We start from the raw sequence: 24,227 nt of genomic DNA, 5'->3' as shown, positions 1-24,227 counted from the left end.
ATTCATCTCCTATGCTTATGTTCATGTCTATTGACTGTGGTCAAAAGGAACTGTTGTTAACATGATAATTTTGTGATCTGTCAGATTGCCATCTTTATTTGAACAGCTACACTTAATTCATCTTCTCTTCCCAAACAAATGGAAAAAAACATTCATTTTTTAAATAATTAATATTTTTAATTAAATAAATAGTGTATATTCCTTCTGTATTAAGGAACGTAGGCCATTAGTAAATTTTTCAATCAGTATGTGAAAGTTCTAAAGCAATGCCTATGCATTTTTCTCAGTCCTCACATAACTAAGTGGTAGAATTTGGTAACAGAGTAAAAAAAAAACAGGCTTGAATAGTCTGCTTAAAGAGATACAGAGAATTCTGCTTGTGTTCCATACATCTAGTTTTGAGATCTCAGAAGATTGCAAATATGCCTTGAATATTTGTGAGCTAATAAAAATGTACCAAGTAAAACACAGTGTAAATACCAGGTTTATGTTTACAATATTCTTTCTTGGAAACAGCAAATTCTGAGTTGCTAAAAATACTAATTTTTGTAAAAAGGCATGTCTGTTGTCAACTTGTATTAAAGTATTTTAGAACTGAAGTGCAAAATTCAGGATGCCATATATTTACTTATACATTCATGTTAATTCTGTTCTTCTTTTTATGTGAATTAACTCCTGCAAATAGAAACAGAAGAAGAGGTCCCACTAAAAGCACCAAAACCAGGGTCATTTTGAAAAGAATAATAAGGTGAATATTTCACAATATACACTTTGCAGTATTTGAACGGAAGCTAACCTAATATTTAAAACTCCCCAAAAAATTAAATATTTTCATTTTTACAGTTAAATAACATATTTTCAAGATTTAAGATAAACTTAGAGAGAACAGTGAATCATTAAGTACAAAATGATGGTACGTTTCTGAAGCAGCTATGATGATCTGTTCTTGGAGACAGTAATTCAATAACTGAAGGACTAAGAATCACTCATTCCTTTGGAATACGACTACACTATAAAGAGACGGACATTAATGCTAGGAATAAATTCTAAGTAATACATTTAGAAAATGCAAATATGATCCTGGCAAGGTCTGTGTACATTGAGTTTAACCCTCTGCAGAGTTCAGGAACTGATTGTCAAGATGAGCATATGGAAGGGTGGTATCACAAGCAGCAGAACTACCTTTCTTTCCCTAGACATCTTTCCCACCTGTCTATCTACTTGAAATCTCCCACTTGATTCATTTGATGGCAATGTGATGAAGTCAGGCTAGAGATCTTTCGCTACACATTTACTCTAGTTTCCTTGCCTGGCTGTCTTGTTTTCTCACTCTCTGACCAGGCTGTCATATCCACAGTCAGGCTCAGCAAAGAACACTGGAGTCAGAAGAAAGAAGTGGATGCTTTTGGTTTCTGGGGTGTCCATCACTCAAAGAGTGGCAATGAGCATTGGTCTGCTTGTGGGAGCTGGTGAGGGATTGCTATTCTGTCACATCTGTTTTATCTTTATCTTCCCTTCACCTGTTAGATAATTTTTATCTTGATCCATCAAGTTTTCTTGCTTTTCTTCCTCGTCCCTTACTGCTGTCGGCAGGTTACATACAACCACAAACAGAGACAAGACACCCAAAATCAGTGCTGTGAGCTGTTTATTTCAAACATCAGTCTTAGTACATTGTTAGGACAATAGAGACAAAAGATGTGAACAGCTCACTGATTCAAATAGAATGCTTTTCAAATAGAATACATGCTAAAGAAACGTAACATGACAGCATAGCATAAAGCCATCTCAGTCCAAGTTTCAGCTAACCACACATAGAGCAACAACATATTGACAATAATTCTATCCAATCATATGAAACACACTGTAACTGTAGTTAACACAATAGAGACTTACTCTCTAACACAATGGCTTGTTTATGAAAGATAAAGCACAGACTCATTCATATTAACCTTCTAAAGATGTACATTAAATAAACTTGTTACAACCAAAAAGGGCAAATCACAGAGGCTTGTTGTTCTATTTCTCACATCTGCGCAACAGCTTAGAAAACTTTGTGCTGCTTTAGCAATGTTCACAAATCTGCTGTCTGAGGCCTGTCTTTTTTACCATTTTCTCAAAACCCTCTAATTTTATGGATCCCAACAATTCCCCCTCTCTGTTGACTCAAAAAGAAACCTTCATACTCATGTCGTTTACTACTTGTGTTTCATAGCCCTATTATAAAATTTCTGCTTACTATCTGCTGGAGGCCTATTCTTGCTGATCTTAAGCATTGCTATGTTACAGCACAGCAACTTAATGCTGTGAAGCCCAGTCAGTGAAAGAGATATGAATCACATCTGACAATAGTTACAAGTCACTGTTCAAAAAACTCTTGTCAATTCCAGGGTCTTAATTCAAAACTCTCTTCCATTTCTACACCTTGGTCTACCATTTCCATGAGATTTTGAACACTCTCTGTGCTTCTACTTCCTAATTCTCTCTCTTGTATGACAAAAACTTCTCAGACCATTTTATTCATCATTCGCCGCACACACTGAAGTATGCAGGGTATTACTATCAATATCACTACCAGAACACCCAATACATAAAGACCTATCTTGCAAAGTTACCTTAACCAAGGTGCAAAGCTCCATTCTTGAAACACATCATCCAGTCAGGAACCAGCATCTTCTTTAATTTGAGCTGTCAAATCTTTCAGTTTTTGTATGCTTTTGTGAATGGATTCAGAATGATTGGACGAATTTGTACAACAGAATCCTTCAAATTCCTCACAACCATGTCCTTGTGCCACTAAAAGTAAATCAATTGCTGCTCTGTTTTGACGGGTAGCATGTCTAACACTATCAATGTCAGTTAACATATCACTAATAACAGAGGATGTGGCATTAGCTTGTTTGCTCAGCCAGCATCCAACTCAATCTAATTGTTTCAATGCTACTGCTGAAGCCAATTGGGATAAAAATATACCTGCTGAAACCCTTCTTGCAGCTTTCTAAGGCCTGAAATCACTCTGACAGTTCTCCTCATAATGAGGAACAGCTCTCATTCTCCTTTGTTTGTTTTTCATGACCGCTTTGGCAGTGAGTGCAATTATAGTGAGCATCTCAATGCTACAAGGGCCACCTTCAAGGTGTGCTGGAATGCATTGCCAAGCTCTGTCTCCACAAATGAACTAATACCCCTTCGGCAAGTGCCATGGATATTGGTCTGCCTCAGAAAGCACATCTCAACTATTTGAAAAATTACACTAAAAACTCAAATTTAAAAATTTGCAAATTTAAAAAAATTTGCAAAATTTGCAAATTTCATTATGCAAAATAATGAGGAGTAACATTGTACTTTGGAGGATCATCTTTTCGCTAAGCACTAGCTATGAAGGTAAAGCAAAAATCCACTGTTAAAGAGCTAAGGATTTCTAATTCTTGGGGTTCAGGATGCTCTCCTGGGAAGGTTTTTGGACCAAATGTTCCAATTCAATGAGGGATTGTTTCCATTGTTAATTCCACCTGGCTTACCATTGGACTGTTTTTTGACCAAAGGCAACTCTTACTGGCACACCAACCAGACAGGTTGAAAAAGGTTTTTCTGGTTCCGAATTAGACAAACATATAGTATCTGAGACGGCTGCCTTGCCTAAGGTCACCCAAACATTTAGTTTTGGTTGTTCTACTGGCAAATCTGCACGACAAAAAAACAATTAAAATCCACCAATACCAACATACAACTTGCATTTGCTCCATCTTTTTCATGAGCTAAGTCTTGGCAGAATCCTTACATATATATCGATTTTAAAATGTCGTTCTCCACAAAAACAAAACCCTGAACTTTTGCCAAAAATCGGCTCTGTTAAACAAACATTCAACATACAATTGACACACTCATAAATAACATTAACACAAAATCAGAGTTTGCAGGTTCCACCGATGCACTAAGAACATCAGGCACAAGGAAGGTCAGGCGTGACCCGGGATCCCTCTGTTTGGCTCATGTCTGCATACTTTCTTCCTCGGTTCTGGACTCATCAACATGTTCTGGGGTACGATATGGTTTGACGTTTTTGGCAGGAACCCACTTAATTCCAGCACCTGTAGAGACAGAACCATACCCTTTGCCCTAGCTTATTAATTGAAAAGGACCTTCAATTTGTCCAGATGCAGGGTTTCTAATTAAAACAGGAGGACTTTCTTTGAGTTTTGCCTGTGTGTTATTCGAAAAGTGTCTAAAGATTGGTGGATCAGGTTCTGCACCTGAACTGTTGTCATGGTTTGAGCCTGGCACAGAGCCAGTGCCCCCCATGAAAATGCCCTCACCCTGGTGTCTGCTGTGAGATGTGACCAGGAATAAGCAAAACAGGCTTTAGCTTAAACATAAAGAACACTTTATTACCTAAACTACAGGGAAATAGGGAAAAACTATAAGGAAAAGAAGAAAAAATTGAAAACCTTACAAAAACCACTTTCCTCCTCCCCACTACCTGACTTTCCCAATCCGATACATTCTCCCAAATCACCAACTGCCCAGCCTTGGCACCACACTTTAGTATACTCAAACTTCAGTTCATGAAGAGGAAAGGAGTCCTTCTTGTTCCATAGGCTTCCCCTGGAAACACACTGAAACCCCGTGTGCTTCCCTGTCACTTCGGCACCGCCTGGAAAAAAAGTCCTTTTGCCGCTTGTGACATCTTCCTTCCATGCCCAGTGCTCTCACCACTGATGCATGGACCAGAGCTGCTTTTAGGGTTGTCTTTCAAGGATGCCTTGTCTCACTCCAAAAAGGCACAGTCTCTGCTTTGGGACATCTGTCCCCCCCCATATTTTTCCAACCCCCTGGGGCCGGGGGGTCCTCACGATGAACCCTCCTGGTTCTGAGTCACTGCTTCCCCCTAAGTGCAGTCTTTGTCACAGGAACAACTGAGTCCATGGCCACAAGAAAAGTCCAGCCAAAAGGCCACTCCAAATCATCTCTCCCCATTCAATCATCTCCACGTTCTTCGGGCCAGGTCCTTGTCTCATCTCATCTCTTATCTCCCTTCTTATTCAGCTTCGAGGAGGATTAGCATTTTTGCAAGGCCCCAATCATGAAAGAAAGGGGTTAAAACTTTCAGTCTGCGGCACTCCCACACACGCTGCCCACACGCTGCCGCTCCGGCCAGGCACTCTTCCCCCCCCTTCTCCTCCTGGGCCAGCTGCTATCACATTCGGTGTCGCCGGCTCTCTCTCTCTCTCCCTCCGGGGGGGGGGGGGGGGGGGGGATGGCTGCCCGAGGGCTGACTCTCTGGGATCTTTCCACCCTTCCATCCTCGAGGCCTCCTCACCTCCCATCTCTGTCCAGGCCCAGGGCCTACCACGTGGCTGCCCCTCCCCCGCCCAGCAGCAGCGACTGGACGGGGGAGAGATCTGACCTCTTCGCCGCGATGTCCCAAGAGAGCCTCCCAGGGCCAGAGCCCTGCTTTTAACCCCTGTGTATTCTCGGAGGTGTGTCCAAACCCCACTGGCTACACCAGGTGCCAGTCTCAAACTCAAAACCTTCATTGGTTTGACCACAGCTTCCCAGAATTCCCACTTCTTCCTGGTCAAACCACCACAACTGTTTAGAAAATTAAAAACATACAAAGCTTTGTTCAGCCTCATCTGTGGTGTGACCTCAACTCTTTCTCTTTGTTGAGCTAAAATGCGTTTTAATGTTTGATGTGCTTTTTCAATAATTGCTTGGCTTGTGGGAGAGTGAGGAATACTAAAGATGTGACGAACATTCCATTCGTTCAGAAACTTGGCTAATTTTTGAGATATATATGCGGGACTGTTGTTAGTTTTTACTTCTTGGGGTACACCCCATGAAGCAAAAGCCTGCAGAAAATGATGACAGGCATGATTGCCTGTTTCACCTGTGTGAAGAGAGGCAAAAATTGCACCAGAGAATGTGTCTACAGAGACATGAATATTTTTAAATTTACTAAAGGAAGGGTATTTAGTGATGTCTTTTTGCTACAACTGCAGACTTTGCAAACTTCGTGGGTTGACAGCTCTTGTAGAAACAGGAGGTTGCACAAGCTGACAGTCAGGGCAAGTACTGATGATAGTTTTAGCTTGACTTTTAGAGATTTGAAACATTCCCACAAGTGCTTGTGCGTTGTGGTGGAAAAAAGCATGACTCAATTTTCGTTGTTCAAAAATTTTTGGCAAAGTGTTTGAAATAACTATTGTCAGTTTGTCCGCTTTTGCGTTTTGTTCCACTAAAAATATAGGAGAAGAATGAGCTTTGATGTGAGAAACAAAATATGGATTAGTTCTATATTGCAAATTTGTAAAAAGGCATGAAAGCAAATGATATAAAGTTTTATTACTAACATCTTTTAAAACTGATCTTTCTAATCTCTTAACTACATTAGCAACATAAGCAGAATCTGTGATTAAATTAAAAGGTTGAGGGAAAAGCTGAAAAGCTTGAACTACAGCATCAAGCTCAACAATTTAAGCAGACTTTTCTACTATTTGAATGTCAGACTCTTAAGCATTAGTTTTTTGATTCAAATGAACAAATCTTTAAATTCAGTTTTTGAGATATCTGAACGTCTTTTATCTTGTAAAATTTTCTCAAGCTGGTAAAAAATGTTTCATTCTGTTTTAGATAAATGACTTTTTATTTCTGTAACTTAGGAGCTCTTAGAAAAAATTACTTACAAACACATAAGATGCAAACGACGAGGAGATTAAATATTTCTCCTGATTAACACTTGGGTCTCCAACAGGTGGGTTTTTCAATGATTTTCTTTTTTATCTTAGTCTAGTTATCTTCCTCACACGGGGCACCATTTTGCTGTCAGCAGGTTATATACAACCACGAACAGAGACAAGACACGCAAAATCAGTGCTGTGAGCTGTTTATTTCAAACATCAGTCTCAGTACATTGTTAGGACAATAGAGACAAAAGATGTGAACAGCTCACTGATTCAAATAGAATGCTAAAGAAATATAACATTACAGCATAGCATAAAGCCATCTCAGTTCAAGTTTCAGCTAACCACACATAGAGCAACAACATATTGACAATAATTCTATCTAATCATGTGAAACACACGTAACTGTAGTTAACACAATAGAGACTTACTCTCTAACACAATGGCTTGTTTATGAAAGATAAAGCACAGACTCATTCATATTGACATTCTAAAGATGTACATTAAATAAACTTGTTACAACCAAAAAGGGCAAATCACAGAGGCTTGTTGTTCTATTTCTCACATCTGCGCAACAGCTTAGAAAACTTTGTGCTGCTTTAGCAATGTTCACAAATCTGCTGTCTGAGGCCCGTCCTTTTTACCATTTTCTCAAAACCCTCTAATTTTATAGATCCCAACACCTTACCTGTTACAGAAGGCAAGAGAGGGAATGAGCGAGTAGCTGTGCGAGTGCGTATCTTCTGGTTGAGGTTAAACCACCACATGAAGAAAAAATTTGGGAGTTTTTTGTGAAGTAAAAAGAACAGATCACATTACATTTCCGGAGTTGCCTTTAAAAGTTAGTCTTTCCTCTTTGCTTTAATTTCAATCCACATTTCTATCAGATTCTAGGGAAGAGAAAAGAAAAATCCCTTATAGATAATTACAGGACAAAATTCATTTAAAGATACTTTACAAAAAAAAATAGTGTTTGTTTCAAAAATCAAAACAAAATCACAGTTTCATATTTCTGTTAGAAGAATTCTGGTAGAAAAACATTTCTAGTTGTCTACTATGTCTAATTCACTACTGACTTCAATGGGGATTTTTTTTTTACTTCATAACTGCTATTTATTCTATCTGTATGCATATGCTTTAAAGTGGAAAACAAAAAGATGATAGCATAAATAGGAAAAGTTTTTATTAAATTGAATGTTTCTATTTTCTACTGAAACTATCAACTACAGTGCATAATCCATGCCAATTTCATCTGTCTTATTGCTTATTTTACACTATTGGTTATAAGATTTCCTAATACTCACAAAACCCCTCTTTTAACATTTGATAATAATCACATTCTACATAATCTACCAAGAATGTTTGTGTCAGCCATCATTCTGCCTACTAATAGCCTGCTTTTATCCCACAAGGTACTGTGAAGACCAGGAGAAACAGAGGATCACTAATGAACATTATTTACTGTATTTGTTGAATGTAGACTATGTTTGCAAAGTTAGAATGATGAAAAGAACATGTTTGTAAAACGGAAGGTAATGATATCTTCCTATTGAGTACTAACACATTATGGAGATCGAAGTGATTTACTCTTCCATATGATATGTCATTGTCTGCAGATGCAGAACAAATGCATCCACTTTTCTGCTGAGGGAGATCTTTTGTCTTACAGGAAACAATACCATTGTTCTGGTATAATCCAAAATTCATTGTTTCCTGACTTATTGTCAGCAAGTCAGTGCATTATTCCAGAATTTTTATTTTCTTTGGGTTTTGTTTAATACAATGCATTTAGATGTCTGTTATCTAATGTTTTGTTTATAAAAATATGACAGTAGATGTCTGCTATTATTGAAAAACCTCTGAGAAGTTTTTAGGGCGTTCTCAGATTGGTTGTGTACTTCGAGAATATTTGCTATTTTAAAGCTACTTTTTCCTCTGTGCAACCTCCTTTGAATACAAATGTCACTAGAACAAGGCTGATGCATTGATTTTGACATATCCGTTTTCTTTGGCACACTTAAATTTTTCAGGGGTTATCCAGTTTCGTAACCCTGAATCCTGATATAGCAAACGTGAGGAAATAGTGCAACTGGTCTCTTGCAAATATACTTGTAACACGCTGCAAACTTCCTATACCCTCTACCCCATTAACAGTACGGTATCACATTTTCAATTCATAGGGAACAAATTCACAGATTCACAGTATCATTAGAGTGAAACCTGGAAGTGCAAAGAAAACTTCATTTGTGGGAACCAAAGAGAGCTTAGAGTCTCTACTTGCTCTTGCTAACAAACAGGTTTAGTTATGAGTAGGAAAGGAAGGAAGGAAGCTTTGTAAATTAATATAGGCAGGCTCCTCTAAATTTTGGTTCCCTTTTCAGCACCAAAAATACTGGGAAACAATTGTTCATTCTCAAAGACAATGTATGTCAGGTTTCTCCTAACTTTCTGACAATACTCTGGTCTCTCTTTTCTTTTAATTACGTGTAACAGAGCTAGAATCTAGACTTTCTAGTACACTAGAAAGTGTACTAGAAAGTCTAGATTCTTCATAACTGTAGCAGAAAATGGACTAATCTTATATACTTGAAGAAATTTGGAGGAAAAAAGGGATGAAATTTCAAAGCAGCTATAAATCCTGTAGTGCCAAATTTACTAGCCCTAGTAAATTTACTAGTGTAAAGGCTGAAATTGACAGCTGCACAAATGTAGAATGTGAGCCAATCATGTGGGTAAGAGTTTCCTAGAGCACCATGTGAGTTCATAGTTTTTTGCAAAGCTGACCTCATGAGTCATGTAAGATAATTAAAAAAAAAAAAAAAAAAGAAAAACAAAACCATGCAATATAATTTATAAAACAAACATAAAACCCCACAGGTTCAGCAAAAAGAAACAAGATTTGAGAACAATAAATGGTATTTTCCTTCTATACTTCAGTAGTGAGGTATTTGGGCATTTAGAGGGTATTGTTTGCACCGTGCTTCAGTTTAGATATGGATTAATAAGGATGAAAGATTCAGAGATGTTAGAAGGTCAAGACAGTGTGATCTACAGGGGAAGCTTGAGCAGCTGCAGGAAAAGAAAAATAAAGGGGGATAAAATTTGTAAAGGCTTTTCTTAACAGGAAATTGAAAACCTGTTCTACCTGTCCAAGATGAATAGCAATTCACTGCAGAAAAGATTTAGGTTAACAAAAAGGGATAAATGGGTGAACAATGATGACAATAAGGAACCAGAACAGATTTCCTGGTACTGTTGTAGTGTTTCCTTCACTGGAGGTCCTTAGGACTAAGTTAAGCAAACCTTTGTTAGACATATTGAAGGTGTGATTAACATGGCTTTAAGCACACAATAAGCCTAGGTGACATGTTACTCAAGGTGATTACAAGGCTCTGTGGTTCTTTGAAAAAATGACTAATTTGTAGTGAAAATGTTGCTTGGAATTAAAAATTGAAGGATTTTACAAAGAAACTTTCAGAACAAATAATCTTCACATCTTCATAATTATCCCTATTTATTCCTTCAGCCACATGATACATTGGTTATCATTTCATGACTACCTTCCACCCTCTTAGGCATGGGATTTTTCTTTTCAGCATAGACAAAAGAAGGCAAAACTATTCAGTATGGCTTCATATTGGACCCTGAATTTGAAAAATATCCTGACAAATATATTTTTTCCTTCCCCATTGTGACTGTAGTACCACAAGGCAGATACTCCAGCCATTAAATTTTCATTATTCAGTTTCCATTTGCACGGTTTAGGTGCTGAGACTAACATGTACATTTTGAGTAGAATATTCATGTTCTAGAAACAAAAGGAGTACTGGGTGGTCAGACCCATTTCAGCAGTTTCATGGTCTATCAGAACCTGCTTTAAAATGCTTTAAAAAATACAGGATAATACAGTATGTTTTGAAGTGTAGGGACCTGATTAGAAAATTGCCTATTTGTGGCATTGTGAGGTCCCCAAGACAAGGTGATTATATTATATATTACATTACATTACATTATATACTGAAGAAAGAGAAAGGATACATCAGAAGGCTAAACAAGAATGGTGATAAAAACTCATGACAGACTCAGAGCGTCTGACACAGCTGGCTGTGATTGGTCATTAAATTAAAACAATCACATGCTGGGTAAACAATTCTCTAAATTGTTTACATCCCAAAGCAGCAAAATGGGGAGAAGCTGAAGCTTCCTAGGAGAAGAAATCCTGGCAAAGGGATTTTTCAGAAAATATCACAGTGGCATCTGTTGACATTCTTCATTATATAAAGACATATAAGTATCTATGTCATTGTACCAGGAAGCATTTATGCAGTTCAGTGGAAGTAAAGACCTGAAATAATCTTTGAATTAACCATTGTGTGTTTTGTGTTTGGATCATGAAACACAACGGTTAATTCAAACTTGCTGCTTGTTTCTGCAGAGAAGGAAAACCAAGAACACCATTGATTTTCACAAAGATGGACTGGTCCATGAAATTACAGAAAGGACTCCTTGAGCCTTATGGAGCCTTGTGAAAGAGATATAAAATGTATTGATCTTGTCAGGGAAGTGTGATTTGACTGAAGGAAATATGAAAATGTTGTCCCCACCCTCCCCCTACATGGGGCTGAAATCATGTTTCCACCAATTTTTTTTTGGAAGTTTCTGGTAATAGCAAAATGTTGATAGGGCTCAGAGGGACTATTTGTTAGCTCCATCTCACAACATTCCCTCAAGATTTTTTAAAAGATTGAACATTATGCAGAGCTTGTCTGTTCTACAAGATTAAAAAGATGGAAATGCATAGACAAAGAGTGTCCCAAGTCTGTCCCCAGAAGGGCCAGGCTTTCTGTACTCCTCTTGCAACTATTCCATAGGTAATCCTTCATATGATATTCTTCCATAAATTTACTATTGAAAAAAAAATACTCTAGTCTAGAATAAAGTATGTCTGAGTTTCATAGGTTTCCAGACACTCCTTTAAGGAAATATGAATTATTTGACTGCCTACTCTTTTGCTGGGTACCTTATTATTGCAGGAATATGACTAAAATAATTGACAATAAAAGTATAAGATAGAAATACTGACAATGTGATGACACACATTGTCATCATACATACATGCATATTATTTTGGGATGCCTGTAAATTACAGATAGAAGGTTAATTTCATTACATACTAGAAATATTTCAAAGAATTTCATGGCAGCAATTAGGTAGCACTGCAAATTGCAGTGGTCAAATCATGCCATAGATGAGACGGCCTATCTGACATGAAACTTTCTGAGGAAAAAAGTTATCGAGTTAATTCTGATACAAAACTGGAAATCAAAGAGCACTAGAAATTCCAGTTAATAGCAAAAACAATTAGTTCAACTGAGTATTGAACCTATGTCTCTGCAAGGTTTGTGTAATCATGGCAGTCATGCCAACACCAAACACAGCCTTTCCATAATATTTCTTTTAACTTAAAATTGCCAAAGACTAAACTTAGTTCCATAAAATTAACAATTTATTTATATATCCTGGTTTAATTTGATCATAATAGGTATTACAAACTACAAATTACAAACTTTCTTAGAAGATTTCCTAAATTATGGTTTTAATGTACCATTTTTCAATTGTAGAACTGGGTTAGACTTTGAGCTGTAACAAAATGGCATGCACATCGTGGTAAACAAAAGGCAAAAAAAGGAGGTGCGCAAAAACGATGTGGTGCAAAATTACTCAAGTTGTGGCAAAGAATATGGGTTGATTGTTTTTGCAATTTCTCTATGTGCCACAAGATGGCATCAATTAATTTTTAATGGACAGAGACTCTCAGCTAAAGAACTACTTTTGTAGTCCACGGGTTTGGGAAAAGTGCTAAAACGCAGAAGTTGTATGTTTTTTTCTAAGAAAATGCAAAAGCTCTCAAAATACATTCTATGTTTACAAATCTAATGGGAAGAAAAATTTTAGTTAAATAAAATGTTTGGAGAGCTCTGTATGTAAACTAATTCTCAAAATGTGAGCAGAGGAACCTGATGTTGAAATTTATCAGACTTATACTGATTCAATAACATGTACTGCCCTAGCAGATAAGTTACTAGATATGGCTAAATATTCAAAGGGAAATGTGGAGCAGAAAGGATCATTGTAACTTACTATTTTGCTCCACAGAAAGTCCATCACAATTTTCAAAAAGTGGTTTTAATTAAGGAGTTTGAATTTGGTTCCAGATTTTCTGAAGCTGTGTGTTTGGAACTCTAAACTTTGTATTAAAAAAGTTCCTCTGGTTTGTCGTAACTGTATTCTTCCTTCACAATTTCTTTAAGTGGGTCATTCTTAGCTTTCAAAGACCAGGAGCAAGAGATATAAAGGAAAGCTTTTGAAAATAACATCTGTCCCAAAGGCCATTTCTCTAAAGGGTATATTTAAAAAGCAGGAATCATCCTGTAAGCATGTAAGTAAGAAATAGCAAGAAAACAGTTAAAAGCTGAAGAAGAAGGAAGTAAATGCAAAGAAAAAAAGCAAAGAAGTCTTGGAGGAACAGAAACTGTTTCCATTGTTTTAAATAATTGTATTCATATTTCAGAGTTTATCCAGACCTTGGGACTTGGGATTTCACTCTCATAACACCCAAGTTGTACTTTCCAAACTGTTGCAAAACATTACCAGGAACTGACTGTCCATGGCAGGTCTTTATTCAGCCTACAAATATGTAACAGAGAAACTATAATCTGTAACTGAGAAGTAAGATGCAGAATCATTACTCTCAGTCTAAAAGAGAATCCTCTAAAAATATCCTTATAAACTTTAAGGAGCATATTTTGGGGGATGGGAAGGACTGTTATTGCTAATAATGAAAGCAGACATCCGATGCCTGTTTTCAGAACAGTCTATGCCATCTCATGAATATCCTTTAAAATTGCTAGAGCTTTTACAATGACATAATTTTAGGATGCTCTGCTTCTCTTCTCCTTATCTGTGTGGGACAGTGACTCTGGCTTTTTCATTCTGTCAACTTCGCTAATGGAGACTGAACACATCTCATATAACAGCCAGGATTTCTTTGGTGGATTAGAACTTGACGGGGCTCTTGGACTGTTACCAAATATCTGAGAGCTCTTAATTGTCTTACATCTTCCTAGACAAAACTAGGAATTACCAAGAATTGCACCATGCTCCTTATAGATGTTTTCATTGTTTACAGGTATAATTTTTCATCATTATTATCATCATCATTGTTGTCATTGTAATTGTTGTGGTTATCGTTGTTGTTGTTACTGGTAAAATTATTGTATGCCTTTGTTTAATCTCAGGTTAAGCCTACAACAGCATGAATGACTGCAAACTGGCTCCAGTTTAAGAAACCTGTAGTTTTGAACTCCAGCACCACCCCTTGCATTGGATATTACAGATTAAACACAGGAAAGACTTCAAATAATAGATATATCTGCTGCACAGTATCTCAGAAGAAGCCCTCAAAATCATTATCCTGGATAAGAGGATAAAATAGCTCATGCTGCAAAAGGGGAATATTTATGGCTGATTCTTTGGATATCTACTGAGGAAAAAAAGGCTCAGCATGAGAAGCAGGAGAAAAGAACAAAACCTAGGAGTTGACAGAAGATTCAGAAGGTTTTTGATGCCAGTAACTAACTAACTGTGTAATTTTCCCATGAACTAATGGACATACCTTCTATATTTAGACAACCTTATATACTAAATGCCTATACAGAATTACATTTATTAACTGAGTATTCAGGCACTTACAAATATCTCTGCATGAGTAAGCAAGTGTATCTCTTACAATTATTTATATCTTTGCAAACATATAACTGCAGCATCTCACCACTGGAATTTATGTTTCTTTCAGCAAGTGAAAGGGGATTCTAAGTGAAAATCAGAGCTAGAACAAGAGATGGAAATTGATGGCTGATGATGTCCTGGATTCATCTGGGAGAGAGTTAGTTTCTTCTCAGTAGCTGGTGTTTTAGTTTCAGTATGACAGTAATGTTAATTACGTACTGATGTTTTGGCTGTTGTTAAGTAGTGCTAACACTGTCTCATTATCTGCCAGTGAGGAGCTAGCTGCACATGGAGCCAGGGAGAGCAGCCAGGACAGGTGACATGAACTGGCCAAAGGGATATTCCAGTCATAAAATATCATGCCCAGTATACAAAATGGGGGAGTTACCCAGAAGAGAGGTGATATAAGGACTTGAAGAGGGCAGTTCCCTGTCTCAAAAGTCCACAGAAGGAGCTTTGCATAAGATAAGCCACCAGAAGAAATTTTAAGATAAGGAATTTGCAAGAGGAACGTGCTAATTCCAGGCCTGGAGGAGGTGAGGTCTGGTTAGCACATCCTGGTTAATGCATACAGACAAATATTCCCATTCTGGCAAGCTGTGGTAAAGGAAGTAAATGCTCATATATATATATATATATATCACCTCAAGTTGTGGGAACAGCATGGACCACTACCCCATGGATTCCCAGAACTTGTACTATATAAAGGTGGTACCCTCAGAAGAACAGCTCTGAGACCCCCAACACCAAAACCCTGGGGTGAAAAGGGACCAACAGTGGTGATTATCTTTCGCTGATCTCTCTCTCTCTTCCCTGCATCAGTTTTTTTTTAGTTTTTCAATCTCTCTAACTCAAATTCACTGTTAATTAAGACTGTATTATTGACTTCAGCACATGATCTCATTTTCTCCTTAATTCATGTAGAGGCATCTTTCACTAATCCATTCATAACACACTGATGGAGATTCAGAGATGGGCTGCACATCAGTGGGTGACGTGCAATTGTATTGTGCATTGCTTGGTGTTTGTTTTTTCTGGTGGTTTTTTGTTTGGTTGGTTTTTAATGAGCATTACTCTTATATTTTACTTTATTTCAATTTTTAAACCCTTGTTAATCTCAATTTTCCTCCCCATTCCACTGTGTGCTGCTTAGCTGCCAGCTGGGCTCAAACACACAGCAGACATTTATACCTAATTTTTGAATGGAAAACATCTCCTTCAGCTGTGCATCTGTTCTGAAATAAATCAGTGTTAAAGATTGTGTAACTGGGTTTTCTGTTTAGAAATATTTTTCCTTGATCTTTAATGGTATAGCATTTTATGACTAGCATAAGATTTAGAGTAAGTAGGATAATTTATAATACAAATAAAACTATTTATGACTAGTGGCTCACAACAATTTATTATTACTTAGATCGTGTGGTGTTCTGTACCACCAAATCTGCAATAAATATTGTGTTAGCTGGTTTATTTAACATGACAAGGACATAACAGTCAGTTTCAGTCCCAGTGGAAACAGGAAAGATAATAATATATATTTTAATCAGATCCTTGGCAGAATGCAATGCTTTTGTTCTGTATAGGCGAGTGAGATTGAGAATTTGCTGTTCTGTTGGATAGAAATTCTTGTTGGATTTTGTTCTTGTCCTTCTGAAGTTGGCGAAAGTATTTCCAAAGTGTTTGGTAGAACAAGGATTGGGTTTGCGGTAATAGTAAAGTGTGACATAGATAGTATTTTGATGTACAGAGACTGCTGCTTTGAATTACAGGATCACTCATGGAGTTGGGCTTGAAAATAGGACAGACGCAACATTTAACCTTTGCAGTCCATGCAATATTTTATTTAGGGATAATGTAATTATCATTCTTTCCTGTCGCAGGATAACAGTCTTCTGCTGTTGGATGAAAGCCAAGAAAGACAAACAGTTAATGAACATAAACACTGAGATGCAAATGTTTCCAAAGAGTGGACACTTGTCCTTGGGATATAACTTCATTTCAATTGTTTCTGTCAGAGAAGGTAGTTAGAAAATGAAATCATTGAACATGGCTACATCACAGTGACAATTATTTTTTACTGCTAACCAGACTATGCCTACAGGAAGGAAATACCTCCATGTAGTATTTGCTGCAAAGAGAGGCTTCTCGGCTTAAAATAGCAGTAAAAGGTTCTGACACTTGACCTGAAGATAGCCTGAATGCTACCTATACATCCTATTAAGATTCCAGAGCCTGTTCTCTATGGAATTTAACAGTTTGCTAAATATTTGTGTGTTTTCATATGATTTATAGCTGTTTCTATTGTAATGTCTCTACTGAAACCAATATCTTCATTTTATTCATAGATAAGCTGGTATTCAAGAATCTGGGCATTAGCTATAGATAATATTACTAATTGTCTTGTTTGAATTATTAAGTTTTAGAGCTGCCATAAGAGATAGCTCTTTATAGGCATATAAAGAACTGGGATAAAGAAGGCAGAAGTAGTTTGGTCTGCTGATCTGTTCCTACCAATAAAATTATTCTCCTAAAGCATATGAATAAAAAAATTGGGTATCTACCTCTCTTAGTCTTTCTACAAAAATCACTGAATCTTCATATTTTCTGTACATGTCAGTGACAATAAACTGGCATTAAACAATCCTTTAAAAGGACTGAAACAGAAAGACTTTAATACGGCTGTAAGGGAAACACACACTGCCTCACTAGGAAAAATCTGAGAAGAGGGTTTGCAAGACTGTGGAACAATCTCCCTATGGAAACGATCTTGCTTTATTTACTTCATATGATCTCTGATAAAAATATCTGTGTGAAACTAGCATTTTGGAAAATGTGCTTGGCATTTGGTTATTAATTCAGTGTGAGTTCTGCATTCTGTGGTGGGCCTAGGTTCACGTCTTTAGTATTTAAGATGTACCAATCACAATTTTAATGATAAGCAGTAAATTATAGGAACTGAAAATGGGACTTTCCTGGTTTTTACTCATTTGCATTGCATTAACTGTTCCTACTGCCAGAAATTCATGTGTAACATGAACAAAGCTTCATTTTTAAATTTTTACTTCAAATAAACCTATGCTTAATTAATGCATGTCATTCAAGTTGAAAGTACTGAAACTGTTTCTAATAGCTTTCAAAATAACTTTGCAGCCTTCTTCTTTTAGAAGTCTTATAAATTTAGAAAATTTCAGTATTTGGAAGGAAAAAACAAAATAAATGGAGGTAATATTTTCTGTTCTTATTGATGATAACTTTAAAAGACACAACAAAATTTCCAGAAATCTACTAGCCTTGATTTTTCACTTGCACTCTGACTTCTTCCATCATACTGACAGTACAAAAGCCCTTTAAAATTGAAATAACCCACTGGCTGAAGAGGTTCTTTATGTAAATGAAAATCAGGTTCAGTGAGCAGAAAGAACGCTGAGGAAAGTTAATGCTGTAGTGAAGAAATTAAAACACATTCTCCTGAAATATATGCTAATTGCATAGTGGAGAGAAAGTTCAAATGAGACCCTGAATCTCAATGCACAGAGAGTCAAACACGAACACAGGAAAGGTATTTCTGCACACGTTACTCTAAAATGGATGAGTACTTCCCTGGTTCCTGCCCACATCTATTGATTTTACAGTTGCAGACTTTTTTGTTGGTGTTTGTATTGTTTTTTGTTTGTTTGTTGTGGGGTTTTTGTTTGTTTGTTTGTTTGGGGGTGGTTGGTTTTTTATGTTTTTTTGTTCCATACTTTATACGGTGATTTTTCGTTTCACAGAAGATCAAAATCTTGTTCTAAATTATGTCTGAAAAAGCTAGAACTACCATCCTAAGAGTAATCAACTCATTGAGGCACTGAGTGCATTCCTGACTGCGATAATCACATAACTGTAGCGTACCAGACAAACTAACCAAGGAAACTCATAGTAAATTCAAGATGACTTCTTTTTTCTTTTATGGAAATTCAGACCATAAAGCAAGAAGCAAGTGTTATTATTTGTCTCTGTATTCACTGACTTTTGGGTTAAAAATGCAGTTCGGGATTAACAAGAATGCATCATGAACTTTGTCAAGAGACTAAAGATTAATCAGCAAGTGTCCAAGAAAGATCCATGTGAAAACAAGCACAAATTTCAGGAATTTCTTGGGAAACTATTATAGTCAGGCAAATGACTTCATTTGTTGCAAATAAAGTCAGCTGTCTTACATCTGAATTTGAATTGTCCTTTTCACTTTAGCAGATATGTTTCAAATATTAAAAGGAAGTAATATTAGGCAGTAATTAAATATTATCAATAGCTGTTGGAGAAACCAGGAATACTACAAAACTCAGATATCCTGATGTAAGTCAAAACAATCAGTATTTATTAACATGCTTGGTTTGTTTTGGCTTGGTGTTTTTTTCTTTTATAACAGCATGAAAATATAACATCAACCTCTATAAAGTCTCTGGAAACAGACAGAAAAGCCTTGCTGAACTATGGTTTGGCAAGTCTTGGCTTTTCAGATAAGTGAAAATTGTTAATGGAAGTTTGATTTCTGCTATGTGATTTAGCTGCTTGTATTCAAATACATGTGTGATTGGCAGAAGGTTTATCTAGGATCATAGCACAGACATTCAGAATGGTTTATTTAGGAAAAAATGCAAATAATTTAAAAAAGTAAATGTACAATATCTTCCTAGCAATAGCATTTGGTATTTCTGGAAAAGCCTTGGACTCTGCTCTCTGCTTGTGAAAAGAAATTATAGAAAGAATTCTTCTGGAGGCTTATGGTATGCTTTTCCAACAGGCAACAAATTTTATTTCTAATTTGTTTTTATCATCTCCTTGGTGAAGTTAAGCATGTGATAAGCTACACATTATTTGCCAGGAGTTACATCCTTGCAGTTGAAAATGAAATTTGGCTGTATGAAAATAGTAATTTAGCAAAATAAGACTGTAATAAAAGGAGTGTTTCAGGATTACAATTTCTTATCTTACAGAAATACTACCTTTACATACACTTGTACAGAAAGATTACTTAAGGTTAATAAGCAGTTCAAAGAAAAATATCACCTTAATCACCAGAAACTTCCCTGATCAGACAGGTGCTTTAAAAAGTAATGCAACATAATATAAAGTATTGGTTTATGTGGTGTTTTGAGGGAGCTTGTAAATCCCTACTGCCAGACCTGGCTGACACTAAAAAACTGGAACTCTCACCCAGGAAAGGAGAGACCAGACAAACTGCGTTCATTGACTGAGCAACCAGGTGAACTTGAAAATGAAGCTCTGTGCTATGCAATACATTTGTTGATGTGATACTGAAATCCACATTTGTGTAAGAACATACTCTTGTGATTCTATATCTTTATTGTGAACTCTATGATACTTACTGAACTGGGAAGAAAACCTCTCTCAGTAATTCAGGAATGAGAATATTGTATTTCACTCCCAATTTGAATCAAGCAGACTACAAATGAAGTTAGTTATAAAACTGTAATTGTCCCGTCAGTGACAGGTGAAAGTGATGATCTTAGTATTTCTCCTTTCAAGTTCATTAAGATTTAACACAGTGAAGATTTAACACAGTGAATGACAACATACTCATTAAGAAACAGAGGAGTTTGGCAGATTTAATCCAAAGAGAAGAGTTTGCAGCCATTAAGATTTTTGTATAAAATGCAGCAACCCAAATCCCCAGAGAAACCTTATATTGAGATTTGCTCTCTCTGCTGGGTTATTAACAAATGTATGAGGCTGGTGCAAATGAGTCATGCAAGCTGCAGTAGATTTCTTTTTTCTTAAATGTCTCATTACAGTATGTGTCAATATGGCAATGTTGCAACTGCTAGGCTATAGAGATATAAGCAGACAGTAACATCTGAATTTCAGCAGTAACTTTTAAATCTCTAAAGGCTAATCAGTGTTTTCCACACAGAAATTAAATAGAATCTGAAAAACATGTTTTATTGCAATGTAAAATGTTTCATTATGCAAAACTCAATATCCAGAAGATGATTGTTCAAACAGAACAATGTCCATTTTTTAGTCTCTCCAGGATGAATATTAAAAAAATATGTTGTGATTGCCCACAAAACACTCACTTTACTCAAACTGAACTTTCTTTGAGATGTCTGCATTTTCAAAAAGGATGGCATTTTGTTCACACAATTTATAAATCTTTAAATAATCTTTTCAACATCAAGTAAAACTGAAACACAACTCTTTCAAAGAATGGTTTTAGCATCCTCTGAGAAGGGGACATATGTAGGAAATATATGGAATGAAACATGTAACACCTACTTGTATCAGGAAGGTTAAGCCACAGAATTTTCTTAAAATGTCAATGTCATACAAAGCAGTCATAGAGAGTCTGCTGCACTGTGGAGCACTACATGATACTATACATCAAGAGCTATTTTTTTTTTTTTATCTAGAGGATAGATTAGGCTATGACTAACTTTACAAATATCAAGAAGAAAGAATAATTTTGCTATGCTGGCTGGAACAGTATACCACATATATTTAATATGTTTTCTTAATCCTCTTAAGAATCATGAGAATTGCAAGGGATCAAAACATGACTCTCTCCAATTCTTATTTATATATACATAACTACATTTTACAGATTTTTCTGATAGAGCATTTAGGATAAATTTAAACATAAAACATTAGTTAGCAGTTTTTGTGGAGGCATGACAGTACTGCAGAAATAATCAGAATCTGGAAATTACAGAAAATCCTAAATTCTAAAAATTTACTTGTCAGTTTAAAAAATTTGAAAGCACTGGAACTGTAACTAAAAGCATGAGAATTCAAATGTAAATAATGGTTAAATTGTGTCAATTTTAATATTTGAAAAGTACAACTCCACTCATGGAGGAAAGAAAGAAGTAGGAACTGGAGGAAAATTTTTCCATATATACATTATTTATTAAGATCAATTTAATAAACGCTACAAGTAAAACTAATAATTAGCTGAGAATTATTGCATTTTGAATTCTCTTTCCAGTGCAGATATTTTTACCACAATAAATCCAAGGAAAAGAAAAGTACTATGACTTTAAATTAATTTATGTTGAGCACAGTGGGTACCAGAGTCAATTCATGTTGCCATGACAACAGACACTGAAAATTTAAACATCCAGTGACAGGCTGAGTTCCCTGTAAAGAAGCTGCTCTGCATAAAAATGATATACTTGTAAAACATTAAACAGATCTACATACAATCTGTTTATGTTAAGCAGACAACTTAATTATAGCTTTTAAAGAACATAACTATTTAGGCACTAAGTTTATTACTTCAGTTTAAATTTCTCTGAGATTTAAAGAGTAACCTGAAGACCAATAAGTAAAAAGATGAAGTAGCCAATTAAGAGGGACTCTTGAAGGAAGATTCCTTTTTATTTTTTTTAGGAATGCAATTGCATTATCTATCATATATATTTGAGTAAATTGCCTCTGCAAATACATCATCCCTCCACACAAAATTAAGGCTGTAGGTTGTTCTTTGCATATTCTTTACAAGAAAGCATTTGAAAGCCTCATAATGCATAAATATTTCTCAGAAAGTTCTTTAACAACTTACAGAATTACTGGATTTGAGAATGAATATGTTGTGCTTGCACTCAGCAAATTTTTTATAAACCAGTGTCATGTATTGTAAATGCAGAAGAATTTGTTGCACCCAGGAAAAAATGTTTCAAGTCATAGACATAAATCAAGCGCTGGGAAAAGCATTTTATTGTCAACTGGTCAAACTATCCAAAAAAAGATACAGAAGATGTAGACACGGAGTGAAACTACCCACCCCCCCCCATGATTTATACTCTGAGAAATCACAATTTAGCTCTACATGGAGCAGAAAACACTGCTTTAGATCTGTTGAGCAGAATTCCTTTCACAACAACATACTTTAATGGCTGTCATCAGTTTTTTAAAAATAACTAATTGGCAATAATTCTAAGAAGATTTAATTAACTATTCCTACTTCATGGTGTATTTAATTTATACATTGACGACATGAAAACCATTGTCAAGGTTTATTTCTAAGTTTAATTTCCTGCTTAGTATTCCTCAAATTACTCTCCTTATCTCCTGACACTCCCAGTCTTCTACCATCTGTGAGACTGCACAGGAAGTTCAGACGATTGAAAAATCCATCCTGTAGAATTCCAAACAGTTACAAAAACAATGATATTATCTTTGTCAATATTGGCTTGTTAATATGTTCACAAATGGACCCCTTGAATGCCACCTTAGTCATTGCTGAAGCACAGCGTCTGTATGAACACTGGCAGTCACTGTTGACCCTCAGTGCACTACCAGATTCTGCAACCTCCTTCCACCCATCCATCCCCTCTCTGGGTTTGTGCATTTGTGCTCATGACTGCTCCGACAAAGCACAGTTGTGCTTCCAAGTTGCTGAGCACAGCTGCAGAGCAGAAAGTGTGAGAAGCCCCATGGGACACTCTCTGCTTCTCCTGGGAACCGCATAATGTTCTGGATAAAGTCCGGCTTGAGCTCTCCTGCAGGTAACCCTGTGATCTTGTATCTGGTCATGCATGTCCCTGCACTCAGCTGTGACCCATCCTGGACTGACATCATTATCCTCGTGTAATGGTCCTGCTGGGTGCCCCTGGCTGCTGCCACTGCTCCCTGCTGTCCCCTATCCCCCAACACTGTGGGGCTGCATCCTGTCTTCCTGCCTGCTCCACTGCCACCCCCAGCTTCAGCAGCACCCTCCTGTCTCACTTGCTAAACTGCTGATCTGAGTTTTTACTGGGGAAATTTCCTGCCTTGTTTAAAGCAGGAAACACTATTGTTTATTTACACAGGATTTTGTAGCTGCATAAGGAAGAAATGAAACATGAACAAAACAATTGCACAGTTACTAGATCCAGTTATCCAGCTGCATCATATACATGCCAGGACATGCTTAGCCCAAGTGCCTTCCTAATGCCCATGAAGGACTCCAGGTGCTGTGCCCAGTAGCAGCACAGCTACACCCACACCTCCGAAATTACAAACCCAGAATAAGTGGCCTTCCCAGCTGTAACAGAGATTTGGATCTTGCAACCTCTTTCACCAGTCAGTCAACTATTTATCTTCTTCCCTGCACAATGTAGAGAACATTTTTGAGGCAAGGCCTTTTCTTTTACTTTACCATGCTACTGTTGATACAATATGGTGGGTGTTTTTCAATAATTAGTCCCTACTTACGCATCCAGGATGAGTGAGTAACTGCTTACCTCTTTTCAGGGCTTTCAGTAGACAGCCCCTTAAAAGAGAGCTTCTCACAGAGAGCAGCGTTGTGTGTTTGCAGTGATCTTTTTTGAATGCATTGAAAAGATGAGAAAATGGGAACATTTCGCCAGGAAAACAGGGCAGCTCTGGGCAGAAGCCAAAAGTAAGGCAGCAAATTGCCTAGAGTAGAAAAACATCTGGCATCCTTCAGTGCGCCTGCTGACGTGGAGATCAAGACTGGTAGAGTGCCTGGGGGAACATGAAAGGCAAAGTAGAGCAACCCTTCACAGAAACAGATGATCTAATTGTGTTCTAGGAAATAGACCAGAAACAGTAGTGGAAATAGCCTCCATTTCCTACCATTCTATTCAGCAGTTCCTTCTCCTTTGTCTTCTGTCTTCTGTCTTCCTTCCATGACCACTGTAGGTGACTTCTGTCCACTCTGACCCATCTCCAGAAATTAAATGCTGTATTTGGCACCACTGAGAAGCCTCCAGATAAGGACACATCTTCATCACCTCTAACATGCTGCAG

At 36.8% G+C, this 24,227-nt stretch overlaps 1 protein-coding gene across 6 annotated transcripts in view; it reads right to left on the bottom strand.

The window, feature by feature from the left end:
• Positions 1–1,406: 1,406 nt before the first annotated feature.
• LOC141726995 (uncharacterized) overlaps positions 1,407–24,227 on the bottom strand; it is a 60,971-nt gene continuing 38,150 nt past the window's right edge. The window contains exons 2-6 of one of the 6 annotated variants that reach the window (XR_012577967.1): positions 24,054–24,221; positions 23,699–23,942; positions 7,372–7,573; positions 6,687–6,822; positions 1,407–4,091 (exon numbers count right to left, since the gene is read on the bottom strand). Coding sequence is in view for 1 of the 6 variants with exons in the window: in XM_074532183.1 (XP_074388284.1) it covers positions 7,567–7,573 (7 nt within the window). In the remaining 5 variants the exon portion in view is untranslated. Of the gene's footprint in view, positions 4,092–4,367; positions 6,823–6,870; positions 7,574–7,649; positions 22,612–23,698; positions 23,943–24,053; positions 24,222–24,227 lie in introns of those variants that run through there. The other 5 variants (XR_012577966.1, XR_012577965.1, XR_012577964.1 and 2 more) reach the window with 5 other exon arrangements.

The sequence above is a fragment of the Zonotrichia albicollis genome, chromosome Z, assembly GCF_047830755.1.
Source record: "Zonotrichia albicollis isolate bZonAlb1 chromosome Z, bZonAlb1.hap1, whole genome shotgun sequence".
NCBI lineage: Eukaryota > Metazoa > Chordata > Aves > Passeriformes > Passerellidae > Zonotrichia > Zonotrichia albicollis.
This window is presented reverse-complemented; position numbering and strand designations above follow the sequence as displayed.